Genomic DNA, 14,450 nt, shown 5'->3' on the forward strand with positions numbered 1-14,450 from the left:
GTGTCAGAGAAAAGTATATCTTTTATTCATTTATGTAATAGAGTGGAAAAAATATTTCATGTATTCTGGTTTCATGAGCCTCACTCAGAGCGATAAAAGAACCCACAGTTCGTCTGGTCTTCAACTATGAATAATTACTGCCACATCCATCCATTTGAAAATACTGTAGAAGAGCCTTGATCTTCCACTACAATTTTTACGCCTACTCTTCCTCCAATTAGCAAACTGACTATTCCTTGATGCCTTGGGATGTGTCCTATCAATCGAACCCTTCTTTTAGTCCAATTGTGCCAAATATATTTGCTGCCCAGTTCGAGTCAGTGCCTCCTCATCAGTTTCGCATATACCCATCCAATCTTCAGCTGTAACACCGCATTACAAAAGCTTTTGTTCTACTACTTTTCACTTTCACAAGGCTACACTCCAGATAAATTCCTTCATATAATATACCCTAAACTTAAATTCGTATTCCGCGTTAACAAATTTTTCTTTCTCAGAAACCCTTTACATACTACTGCCAATCTCCACTTTATAATTGTTTACATGTTCCAAAGACAATTTGAACGATTCCTTTATCGAAATGAGAGGGGTACACCTCATGTAACTACAATTACTTTTTTACTGGCTACCAGTTTTTAAGGAGAAATGATTTTAAATTAGAGTTAAGACTTGCTTCGCTACCTGTCAGACCTTTTATGTTATTGGGAAAATGATCAAAATATCCTCGATACTTCGGTTGTGGTCATTTATTTTATGCTCAAAAAGAAAAAGACATTTAGTTTCAGTGTCTGATTTATTAATCTAGCCCCCCAGAATCGCTTGATATAAATAGATTATAATCTAGTTACTTTTGTTGATTTCATCCTATAATGTATATTCGAGACATTATAGATTGCTTATTGATTCCGTTCAACATATGTTCCAAATCCTTTGCGTCTTTGACAGGACTAGAATGTCATCAGGAAAATTCAGTTTTTATTTCTTCTCTTTGTATGTTAAACTTTGCCAAATTTCTCCTTGGCTTCCTTACTGCTTGTTCATTGTACAGATCGAATAACAAAGGGAATACTCTACAATCCCGTCTTATTCCCTTCTCAACTAGTGCTTCCGTTTCATGGCCGTCTATACTTTTAACAGCAGTCTGATTTGTATACGAGTTGTAGATAACTTTTCGCACCCTTATTTTATCCCTGCTACGTTCAGAATTTCAAAGAGCATATTCCAGTCAATATTTTCAAAAAGTTTTTAGAAATCTGTAAGGGATAATCAAATGAAAACGAAACAGGTAAGTCGTTTATTTTTTCAAAAGAAACCATCATAACTGTCGATACATTTATCCTAGGCACAATCAAATGAAAACAAAACAGGTGGAGAAAAGTAAGTTGTTTACTTTTTCAAAAGTAGTCACCATAACTGTTAATACATTTATCGAACTGTGAGACAAAATGGTCAGTGCCCTCCTGGAAAAATTTTTGCGGCTGTCTACGGAGCTACGACTGCACCCTGGCGTGCACCTTTTCGTCCGAAGCAAATCGACGCTCACGAATCTCTTTCCTTAGGGCCCGAAAACTACGGAAATTGCATGGGAAGAAGTAGAGACAGTATGGAAGGTGTGTAAGCGGTTCCCAGTGAAACTTCGGTTGTGTAGACGATACAGCGTTGGCAACATCTGGGCCGCTATAAATGGAAGTTCGTCTTCATTCAGCCTATCTTGAAAGATAAGTCGCAGCTTCTTACATTATTCCGGAATAGAATCCAAAGTCATCTTCTCCGAGATAGGCCTCTGTCAGTTTTACCATTATTCTGTAAATAAGTCGAGGCAGTATTTTGCAACCGCAGCTTATTAAACTGATGGTTTGATAATATTCACTCCAGTCAGCACCTGCCTTCTTTGGAAAAGACTTATTGAAGTCTGAGGGTATGTCGCGACTCGTGCACTTGCTTACCAAGTTTTATCATGGCTCAAGGACCTGAATTATTCTGAGAGTGTGTCACTTGCTCACCTGTTTTCGGCTTAGGTTTTTCAGTGCTCTATCGAATTCTTCTTGTAATACTTTATCTCATGTTTACCTACTTCCTCTTCCCTTTGCGTAATATTCTCTTCAGGTTCATTTCTCTTGTACAGCCCGTCTACACACTCATTCCACCTGCTTGTCCACTGTTCTTTGAATAGTATTTGTCTGCCGTCTGAACACTTAATACAAAAGCAAGTGCTTCTCTTTTCTCCAAAGATCTGTTTAATTTTTCGTGTAGGCCGAATCGCTCTTTGCTTTAGTTATGCGTGGTTCTACAGCCTTGTATTTATCAACTGGCCATTCCTGCATTGCCATTTTGGAATTTCTTTGAATCTCAGTTTTAGACGTGTGAATTTTGTGAATTTTCTGCTGCCTGTTTCATTTGCTACATTTTTATGTTTATTCTTTTCGTCGACTAAATTCAGTGTCACGCGTGTTGCTCAAGGATCTCTGCTGGAAATTGTCTTTTTACCTATTGAATTCTCTTCTGCCTTCATCTTTTCATCTCTCAAAGCTACCCGTTCGTCTTCTGTTGCAGTCAAGTCCCCTCTTTGGGCCAGTCGTTGCCTATTGCTGTTTTTTACACTTTCAACAACTTCCGATTATTTAAATTTTTCTAGGTTCCATTCCCTTCTTTCCTGACTCTTTGCAATCCCTCAGTTTTAATGTGCAGTTCATCAAGCATAACTTATGGTCAGAGTCCACATCTGCCTCTGGAAATGTTTTACTGTTTAAAATCTCATTCCGAAATCTCTGTCTTACCACAATGTAATCTATATGAAACTTCCGATGTCTCTAGGTGTATTCCACGAATACAGCCTTCTTTCATGGTTCTTAAATTGGATGTTGCGAATGATTACATCGTGCTATGTGCCAAATTCAACCAGGCGGCATCCCATTTCACTTGTCTCCCGACAGTGCACTTTCTTATACTGTTTTTTCGTCTTGTTCTTTTCCCAATACTGAATTCCAGTCCCAAGATACAATTACGTTTTTGTCTGCCTTAACTATATGTACAATTTCTTTTGTCTGATCATAATTTATTTTTGTTTCTTCATCTGCGGAGATATGTGTCATATAAGCCTGTACTCTCTGAGTGCCTGCCGGCTTTGTACCTATCTTGACTGCGAAAATGCGTTCACTATGCTGTCTGCAGCAACTTACCCTTACTACTGTTTTCTGATTCTTTATTAGACGTATTGCAGTAGGAAACATAGAAATTTGATGGATAAAGAAACTTATGAAAGTAAAGTACCTTATGAAAAGGCGAAATGTTTGTTGACAGTAAAAAAAAAAAAATCCGATAATATCAAAAGAAGTATTCGCCAAGTGTTTTATCTCGATTACGGTACTCTGTAGCAGCGAATCTCGGACTGTCTAAACGAAATGGAAATAATACACTGACGGAAAAAAATCGCAACAGCAAGAACCTGTTGTGCGACATAAACGAAAGTTGGTAGGCGTGTTCTTAAATCTGAAAGATGCTGTATATTGAAATTTCGCACTAGTAGCGCCACTAAGAGGATGCAAATCAGGTTTGCTTTAAGTACAGACTGTAGCAGCTGTGAGCATTAATTACCTTTGAGATTTGACGATATTAATCGAGAATGCCTTTAAGGCGTCAAAGATGCCATTATTAATATCTCACTGACTTTGAACGAGGTTGTGTAATAGGGCTACGAGAAGCTGGATGTTCCTTGTGCGATAGTGGAGAAATACTTGGCAGGAACGTAGCCACTATACATGACTACTGGCAGCGGTGGTCACAAAAATGTACGGTCACGAGTAGACCGCTCTGTAGACGGCCACGAGGCACTGCCGAGAGGGAAGACTGTCGTGTTGGGAGTATGGCTCTGGCGCACCGTACTGCACCTGCAGCAGCAATCTGAGCAGCAGTTCGCACCGCAGTGACACAACGAACTTGTATCGGTTACTTCAAGGACGGCTCCGAGCCAGAAGCCCGTAGTGCGACGACAAACTAACGCGACTTGCGACTGAAATGGTGTCAAGCGAGCGCTCATTAGAGGGCGTGGTGGAGGTCTGTTGTGTTTTCTGTTGCGGCGTAAAATCAAGAGCCGGCTCGCCGGTCGGGATCGTTAGAGCAGAGAGTGCTGTGAAGAAGACGTCAGCCAATGGCACCCGGACCGACCCCTCTCCAGGACGACAACCCGACGGCAGCGGCACAAAGAGGACGTAAGCGCCGCTCCGCCTGTTCGCGGTCCAATTGAAGACAAGCAGCTCTATGACTTTGACAGCGACATCAAGAATAGGCACTTGTATAGCAGCGACTTACGAACTGTATTACTTCTCTTGTACAGGGTGTTTCAAAAATGACCGGTATATTTGAAACGGCAATACAGACTAAACGAGCAGCGATAGAAATACACCGTCTGTTGCAATATGCTTGGGACAGCAGTACATTTTCAGGCGGACAAACTTTCGAAATGACAGTAGTTACAATTTTCAACAACAGATGGCGCTGCAAGTGATGTGAAAGATATAGAAGACAACGCAGTCTGTGGGTGCGCCATTCTGTACGTCGTCTTTCTGCTGTAAGCGTGTGCTGTTCACAACGTGCAAATGTGCTGTGGACAACATGGTTTATTCCTTACAACAGAGGATTTTTCTGGTGTTGGAATTCCACCGCCTAGAACACAGTGTTGTTGCAACAAGACGAAGTTTTCAACGGAGGTTTAATGTAACCAAAGGACCGAAAAGCGATACAATAAAGGATCTGTTTGAAAAATTTCAACGGACTGGGAACGTGACGGATGAACGTGCTGGAAAGGTAGGGCGACCGCGTACGGCAACCATAGAGGGCAACGCGCAGCTAGTGCAGCAGGTGATCCGACAGCGGCCTCGGGTTTCCGTTCGCCGTGTTGCAGCTGCGGTCCAAATGACGCCAACGTCCACGTATCGTCTCATGCACCAGAGTTTACACCTCTATCCGTACAAAATTCAAACGTGGCAACCCCTCAGCGCCGCTACCATTGCTGCACGAGAGACATTCGCTAACGATATAGTGCACAGGATTGATGACGGCGATATGCATGTGGGCAGCATTTGGTTTACTGACGAAGCTTATTTTTACCTGGACGGCTTCGTCAATAAACAGAACTGGCGCCTATGGGGAACCGAAAAGCCCCATGTTGCAGTCCCCTCGTCCCTGCATCCTCAAAAAGTGCTGGTCTGGGCCGCCATTTCTTCCAAAGGAATCATTGGCCCATTTTTCAGATCCGAAACGATTACTGCATCACGCTATCTGGACATTCTTCGTGAATTTGTGGCGGTACAAACTGCCTTAGATGACACTGCGAACACCTCGTGGTTTATGCAAGATGGTGCCCGGCCACATCGCACGGCCGACGTCTTTAATTTCCTGAATGAATATTTCGATGATCGTGTGATTGCTTTGGGCTATCCGAAACATACAGGAGGCGGCGTGGATTGGCCTCCCTATTCGCCAGACATGAACCCCTGTGACTTCTTTCTGTGGGGACACTTGAAAGACCAGGTGTACCGCCAGAATCCAGAAACAATTGAACAGCTGAAGCAGTACATCTCATCTGCATGTGAAGCCATTCCGCCAGACACGTTGTCAAAGGTTTCGGGTAATTTCATTCAGAGACTACACCATGTTATTGCTACACATGGTGGATATGTGGAAAATATCGTACTATAGAGTTTCCCAGACCGCAGCGCCATCTGTTGTTGACAATTGTAACTACTGTAATTTCGAAAGTTTGTCTGCCTGAAAATGTACTGTTGTCCCAAGCATATTGCAACAAACGGTGTATTTCTATCGCTGCTCGTTTAGTTTTTATTACCGTTTCAAATATACCGGTCATTTTTGAAAAACCCTGTATTAGGAACTGTCTATACTGAAGAGATATGAAATTTTGTCTGTCGCCCTTTGCCTACGACAGATCATTGTAAATTCTCAAAGTTAAGTACTTAATCATTTCCTGTTTGAATAAACTTCTTTAATACGATTTCCTCGAATTGTTGTGTAGCGATCCGGGAAAGTAGGTTTACTAGGCATCCCACATTTGACGAATGGGCAGGCTACAATATTTTCTTATAAAAATTGATTCTGCCTCGGTACCATTGATTGCTGTGTGTTGGTTAGAATGAGGCCAATTGAAGGCCTGCAACCATCATACCTGCATGCTAGACACACTGGACCTACACCCGGAGTTATTGTCTGGGCTCGATTTCGTATGACAGTATGACAGCAGGAGCACTCTCCTGGCTGTCCCAGGTATCCTGAATGCAAATCTGTTCGTCAGTCTGGTGACTCGACCCGTCGTGCGGCTATTCATGAACAACATCGTGTTTTCCAACAGGATAACGCTCGCCCACCTACCGCTATTGTAACACGTTCTCCAGAGTGTCGACATGTCCCGGCTTGCTCGATCATCTGATCTGTCACCAATCGAGAGTAGATGGGACATCATGGGATTACAACTCCAGAGTTATTCACAACCAGCATTAACCATCCCCGTACTGGCCGACCAAGTGCAACAGCCGTGGAACTCCATCCCACAACTGACATTCGGCATCTTTACAACACAAAGCATGCATGCTTGAATTCAACAGTCTGGTGGTTAAACCGGTTATTAATGTACCAGTATTTCACATTTGCAATGGCTTATCTCTTACTTACAGTAGCCTGTGACTTTGCAATGTTAATCACTTAAATATGGTTTGCTGTTGAGATTCTTTTGTCAATGTCTTTGGAATGTTGTTATCGAGAAAAATACTGAAAACGAAATGAACTGACAGAAAGGGGAAATAAGATGTACTTCTAAGAATAGGAGAAGAACTCAGTTTTTTCCTTCTTGTTTTCTATTGGAATAAGTTTAATAAAGAGTAAAAAAGCAGGAATTTTGGTAAGCTGCCGTAGACAACATAGTGAACCCATTATCACATCCATGATCGGTATAAAGTCAGCACCCACGAAGTACAGATCCGTACGCCACCTATCCCGATAGACGATGAAGAAACTGAAATAAAGGATGAGGAGATAAAACATACTATGCACATAGCTAAGGCAGACAAAAACGTAATTGTGTTTTGGGACTGGAATACCGCACTACGAAAATAGGACGACATGCACGTGTTTTTTTTTTGTCTTATTGTGTGTTTTGCATGAGATATCAGAACACAAGAAAAATATCTACACTTGACGGGGTACTTTATGACACGCTGATGATGCCACAAAATAATCCCGCCAGTTCTTGTTTGAAAGTTATCACTGTGGCTCCTTTTCTGCAGTCTCTAGAAAGAAAAGCGAATTCATGAGGACATACACTATGTGATCAAAAGTATCCGGATACTTGGCTGAAAATTACTTCCAAGTTCGTGGCGCCCTCCATCGGTAATGCTGGAATTCAATATGGTGTTGGCCCACCCTTAGCCTTGATGACAGCTTCCACTCTCGCAGACATACGTTCAATCAGACAGTGGAAGGTTTCTTGGGGAATGGCAGCCCATTCTTCACGGAGTGCTGCACTGAGGCGAGGCATCGATGTCGGTCGGTGAGGCCCGGCACGAAGTCGGCGTTCCAAAACATCCCAAAGGTGTTCTATAGGATTCAGGTCAGGATTCTGTGCAGGCCAGTCCATTACAGGGATGTTATTGTTGTGTAACCACGGGACGTGCAATATGGTCCTCGATCGTGTTGAAAGATGCAGTGCCATCCCCGAATTGTTCTTCAACTGGGGAAGCAAGGAGGTGCTTAAAACATCAATTAGGCCAGTGGTCTGATAGTGCCACGCAAAAAAAACAAGGGGTGAAAGCCCCCTCCATGAAAAACACGACCACACTATAACCCCACCGCCTCCGAATTTTACTGTTGGCACTACACACGCTGGCAGATGACGTTGACCGGGCGTTCGCAAAACTCACACCCTGCCATCGGATCGCCACATCGTGTACCGTGATTCGTCACTCCACACATAGTTTTCCACTGTTCAATCGTCCAATGTTTACGCTCCTTACACCAAGCGACGTGTCGTTTGGCATTTCCCGGCGTGATGTATGGCTTATGAGCAGCTGCTCCACCATGAAATCCAAGTTTTCTCACCTCCCGCCTAACTGTCATAGTGCTTGCAGTGGATCCTGATGCAGTTTGGAATTCTTGAGTGATGGTCTAGATAGATGTCTGCCTATTACACTTTACGACCGACTTCAACTGCCCCTGTCAGTCAACACACGAGGTCGGCCTGTACGCTTTTGTACTGTAGGTGTTCTTTCATTTTTCCACTTCACTATAACATCGGAAACAGTGGACCTAGGGATGTTTAGGAGTGTGGAAATCTCGCGTACAGAAGTATGACACAAGTGACACTCAATCACCTGGCGACGTTCGAAGTACGTGAGTTCCGCGGAGCGCCCCATTCTGCTCTCTCACGATGTCTAATGACTAGTGAGGTCGCTGATATGGAGTATCTGGCAGTAGGTGGCAGCAAATTGCCCCTAATATGAAAAACGTATGTTTTGGGGGTGTCCTGATACTTTTGATCACATAGTGTATGTATCTTCGCTTGCTCGTCATCAATTGGCTCGCGAACAACAGCGAGCATTCCTATCCTGTATCGTTGCTTGTGAAGAGAAGTGGTGTCTTTCTGCATACATAAAGAAAAGAAAGGAATGTTTGAGCCCAAACAAAGCGGCAACTCCCCGTACAAAGAACTGCTCCATTCACAAAATTTAATGTTACGCATATGGTGGAACAGCTACGGTGTGGTATAACATCAATAGCTTCCCCGAGGTGTAAGTGTCACTGTTGACATTTATTGTCAACAAGTCTTGCAGACGCTGTTCAAGAACAACGGCCAAGGAGACTGCGTGAAGTATTGCCACTTCACGATAACGCACGGCCGCGTTCTGCTAGACTAACAAACAACACTACACAGGAGTTGGGCTGGGAAGTCATTCCGCACTCACCTCGTTCACCTGATCTTGCGCCCTCAGATATTCACGTTTCTGCTCTCTATCCAGCAGCCTACAAGGGATTTCTTTACCGGATGAAAATGCGCTCCGAACAGGGCTCGACGAGTTCTTCGCTTCAAAACCACGTGATTTCTACAGTGGCGGAATCGAAAAGCAACCCCAGCGTTGGCAGACTTTTGTAAATAGTGAAGGATAATATATTACTGACGACTAAATTCTGTTATATGTATCATTTGTGCCGGCCGGAGTGGCCGAGCAGTTCTAGGCGCTACAGTCTGGAACCGCGTGACCGCTACGGTCGCAGGTTCGAATCCTGTCTCGAGCATGGATGTGTATGATGTCATTAGGTTAGTTAGGTTTAATTAGTTCTAAGTTCTAGGGGACTGATGACCTCAGAAGTTAAGTCCCATAGTGCTCAGAGCCATTTGGTTTTTGTATCATTTGTGTTTATTAAACTTAAGGAAAAACGCTACGAACATATGCACCAAACCAATAATGTTGTACGACACATACTTTAGGAGAGATGACGTCATAACAAGTGAGATGCATGAAAAATTAGCTTTCTTGAAACGGATTTTGCACCCTTAGTATCAGACAGCTAGCACTTTAACTGATTTGCAATATAATCAGAGCTCGGAAGTTGTTTTATACATGGGAGTTCGATGCTTTAATGAGTAAGAGATAAATATTTCGTGCAAATTTTACGGAGGTGGAAGACTGAGAAGCTAGTCTTTGGTAATGAATTTATATCTCAGCATGCATAATTCCACACAGAAAGCTGATTCCCCCCCCAAACTTACAGACATAAAGGTAGCATAATTTGTTTATGTTACCTACGGATAGCAACATTAATTCGTGTACGTGTTTACGGCACATGGTCCTGCTGTATCACATTCTTCTTTATAAGCGATGTCATTTGTATGTTGCTGGGTAGTCAAAAACACTTTCTTGTCCTACAGAAAGAGACGAATGTGGTACGGAAATGACAGCAGTGTTACTCACGTAGGGAGCGCCCGCTTCTGCTGGTAGTGCAGTGCTGCTACGGCCGCTGGCGCTGGAGAGGTCCCTCATGGCGGCGGGTCCTGGGTTTGTCGCTGTGGCGGATCGGCTGGGCGGGAGGCGGGCGACTGCAGCTGGCGGCGCCACGCCGGCGAGTCAGCAGCCGCCAGCCGAGGCGGCGCGCCTCAGCTCAGCCGCTGCAGCCTGCGCGTCACTCCTACGTCAGAGTGGAAGCAGTCGCGGATCTGCACAAGCCGCTCGCGTCGTACGGATGCGATAACGTAGCCACCGGGACGCTACCACTTCTTTTCAGAAGACGGTTTGCACACCAATTTCTTCACCTACGTCAGTTGCATCGTTACAATGGTTCTCGTAGGTGACCCGTCTAACATAACACCCTCATACCAAATCGTACAACGATGTGCCGATCACACCTTCAGTTTCTGTCGTGTCGGTCTGAAGTGCAGATGGAAGGCGCGGACTGCAGCGTATGAACGGCTCGATGACACAGAAGGGACACACGTAATGAACTTCTCCCCCCTCATCCACTTTTTTCATACACTGAGGTGACAAAAGCGATCTGCACACATTCAGATGGCGGCAGTAGCGCATACCCGATGTATAAACGGCTAGTGCACTGGGGGAGCTGCACCCCTCCCAGATGATGAGCTTCGCCCTGACAAGTACCCTTCCTACCAACTCTAACCCCACCTTCCTCCTGCCTCCTCCTCAGGGCAACCTCTCCTCCCCCTCCCTTCTCCTGAGCGGCTTCCCCCTCCTACTCCCCCTCCCTCCCCTGTGCTCCCAATCAGTGTCTCTGCACTCCCTCCCACCTTGTCTTCTTTCTTCATCTCCTGCCCCACCTGTCTCCTGCAGGCCTCTCCCTCGACAGGTCCCACCTGGGAGTTTTATTCTTCGTCGTGTATACTCCAATTGGGTTAAATGTGTGTTCTGGAGTGTTTTTAATACTGTGGCCAACTTTTAACCTGTGCATGTGACTTCAGTGTCTTTTTTTGTGTTCTACAAATCGCCAACTGGTTTTTTTAACGTTATGTCAACTTTTTTAATTGTACCCCCATGAGCGTCTCCATGTCAATGTATTTTTACCTCCATTATCTCCCCTTACTCTGTTTTATGTCCCCCTTTTTTTATCATCTTACATGTATCATTTTATTCTTGTTTTAGCTGTCGTGTCACTCGGCTGAAGAGCGGCGGATTGTGCCGCTGACAGCCCTCCTCTATCCATGTGAGGCAGGGGAATGAAATCACAATAATAAAAAAAACAACAACGGAGCTGCCATTTGTGTTCGGGTGATTCGTGTGAAAAGGTTTCCTATGCGATTATGGTCCCACGAAGGGACTTTGAATGCAGAATGGTAGCTGGAGCTAGACGCGTGGACATTCAGTTTCGGAAATCGTTGGAGAATTCAGTATTCCGCGATCCACAGTGTCAAGGGTGTGCCGACAGTAGCAAATTTCGGGCGTTACCTCTCACCACAGACAATGCAACGGCCGACGACCTTCGGTTAACGACGGAGAGCGAGGCGTGTGCGTACAGTTGTTAATGCTAACAGACAAGCAATAGTGCTTGAAATAACTGCAGAAATCAGTGTGGGACGTTAATGGGCTACGGTTGCAGACGACCGACGCGAGTGCCCTTGCAAACAGCGAGATATCACCTGCAGCGCATCTCCTGGGCTCGTGACCACAACGAAACGTAATTATTTTATCAGACACGTACGGAAATATGCGTGTGACGTTCCGTCTCTGACAGTAATGGAAATCAGACTGAAGGAACAGAAACAGGAACAGAAAATTGATTAATCCTCCCACGAATTATAAAGAAATCAATTCTCAGCCTTCTGATAGCGAGATTTAAAATATCCTCTGACATATCCTAACAACTGTTCTGCAATGCTCCTCTGCGAAAGACCACTTACCTCATCTTGCCGCTGCGACTGCGTGATCAGCAATATGCTAAAATATTTCAAAAAAGCAATACTGCGATCCGTGCTGAGTGCAAATGCATGGACTAATTGCAACAATTACTGCTATACTTTTATACACAGAAATTAAATGATCAGGAGGGGTTTCATCAATTAATCTTAAACGATATAATGAAAAATGAAAGAAAGAAATAAAAACGTTTAATTTACTATATCCAGAAAATCGATGATTTAAATGCTGACAGACTTTACACACTTTTAATCATCCCACAATGTCTATGCTGAATAAACACGTTTCTGGCCACAGCAAGGATACGAATATTGCTCTGAGTGTATTCATACACACATCTGACAAAATCGCTACCGAGCGAGGTGGCGTAGTGGTTAGCACACTGGACTCGCATTCGGGAGGACGACGGTTCAATCCCGCGTCCGACCATCCTGATTTAGGTCGAAACGGCCACTTAGAAAATATTTTGAATGACTGTGCTGGTAAACCTCTTAAGTTATTTGATTTTCAAACACCTGAGCAAAACTGAACGTACTCAGACATTTCTTTCTTTACTTATTCTGATCATCACTAAACTGACACACAATATTTTTAGCGCAACGCAGTCTGACTTTCAATAATCCCCACAAAAGAATGGCCCTGACTAACAATAACCTGTACCTTTCATGAATCACTTACCTCACAAAAATCTTCGTTACTCGAACTACTGCAATACAGCGAGCGCCAATACTGCCAACTAAATAAAAGATTCTAACTACTGAAGGCACTAACTACTGATGGGCATAGTTAGCAAATGAAAGATTTTGATAGAGAACAAACAATTTATTTACCTTAATAGTGTTCAAAAGTTATTATATATATATATATCAATTCATGACATCCATTTTTACAATTTTCCTTTTCCTGGCGGACACACTGAGAGGCACCCACATGCCTTGCTCATACTGTGGCATCAAGCAGTCAGGCCTGCAAGATGAGTGGTCTGCCAAGCGAGTGGATTCATTCTTATTTATCGAGTAACATGAACTCTCGTACTCACAATTAAGTTACAAATTGTTCTTCTGTATCAATACTACGCAACGGAAACGCACATCTGACTATTAGAAATTTACACAACTCTGACTGTTCACTACGCACTGGCAATACCACATTTTCTTTCTTATTTAACGGCTTTGATCAACACGTGGCCATTGCACTGAATATGAATGGCGCACACATTATAAATTCTGTGTATCGTGACAACATACTATTCGAAGGAAAAGGCCACCAATCTTTTTCTTTTCACTATCTTATTTATTCCGATAAATTCTATAACCTAAACACACAAATTCTATAACCTACAACAATAACACATGAGAAATTCCGCCCAGTGGGCATGGCTTTACATTGGTGATTCTCTATCTTATGGTCTCGTAATTATTTAACGCTACAGTGCACTTTCTGGATAGGATGCTGGATCCTTTTCTATATCTCACACTTCGACTGTCACACCCATCATTACGAAAATTTCCTCCATACCGAGCGGTACAAAAAGGAACATGCATAACCCACTGTCTCTGAAACTATCTTGTTACTCTCCCATGCCAACCACACATACTTAAATTTCATGAAATACATTACACTGACAACATACAATACAAAGAATAGTCACAATGTTATAATCACATCACTTTCAGCTTTCCCACTTCAATTAGTATTTATCCCAGTTTCACACGACACTGCCTCACTTCGTAATTTTTCTTTCCTACTATGAACTCTGGAGGATATATGCACATCATCCTGTGCAATGGAAGCCAAGTGGCGTTGCTGGATAGACGGCTGACTCACCTTGCTTCTCTCTCAGAGTATTATAGTTTGAATCAAGCGTCACACGGAAACATAACACGCAAATTAATATTAAGAACATATTCATCACACACGTGGGTCCTCAACTGATACCATGGACGAGTACTTCTCTTTATCCTTTGTCTCATACACAGATTGAGACTCACACAGTACTCACCACGTGGAAGTACTCGTTTCTAATTTCAAGTCCTGCACACGCCATTTCTTAAATATTTCCAACTTATAGTACACACGCTAGTAATTCAGCTTAACTTAAGCACTCGGAAATATTTCAACTTATTGCTACACGTGGTTTCATTGTGACCGTTGGTCACTTCCGAAGATTACTACGATCCCCTTAATATTACCTGCCTGACATTTAATTCTCCCCACAAAAGTTCCTGAAATAGAGAAATTATTATTCCAAACTACTCTTGCATACCATGTCTCCACTCTTTTGTCTTTACGGAGCACACTTGTCTTACCAACACTAGATCCAGCGGCAGAGTGCTGAAACATGGCCATTCTTCAGGTCATCTCGCACCTCCGTCGAGGTGGGGGAAGACCATGCTACCCATTGGTCAGCCACATTTCAGGCGCTCAAAGCTCCGGTAAATTTCATCTCTTTGGTTCCACCAAAGGTGACCAAAAGATCGTCTCAAAGATGATCATATATTCACATTCACTATCTGCAGTTAG

The 14,450-nt window shown here is 43.5% G+C and overlaps 1 protein-coding gene across 1 annotated transcript in view; it reads right to left on the bottom strand.

The window, feature by feature from the left end:
* Positions 1-10,043, bottom strand: part of LOC126150913 (lens fiber major intrinsic protein-like) — a 143,596-nt gene extending 133,553 nt beyond the window's left edge. The window contains exon 1 of the mRNA XM_049915907.1: positions 9,975-10,043. Within this exon, the coding sequence (XP_049771864.1) occupies positions 9,975-10,043 (69 nt within the window). The remainder of the gene's footprint in view (positions 1-9,974) is intronic.
* Between the last annotated feature and the right edge of the window lie 4,407 nt (positions 10,044-14,450).

This window comes from Schistocerca cancellata, chromosome 2 (genome assembly GCF_023864275.1).
Source record: "Schistocerca cancellata isolate TAMUIC-IGC-003103 chromosome 2, iqSchCanc2.1, whole genome shotgun sequence".
Classification (NCBI taxonomy): Eukaryota; Metazoa; Arthropoda; class Insecta; order Orthoptera; family Acrididae; genus Schistocerca; species Schistocerca cancellata.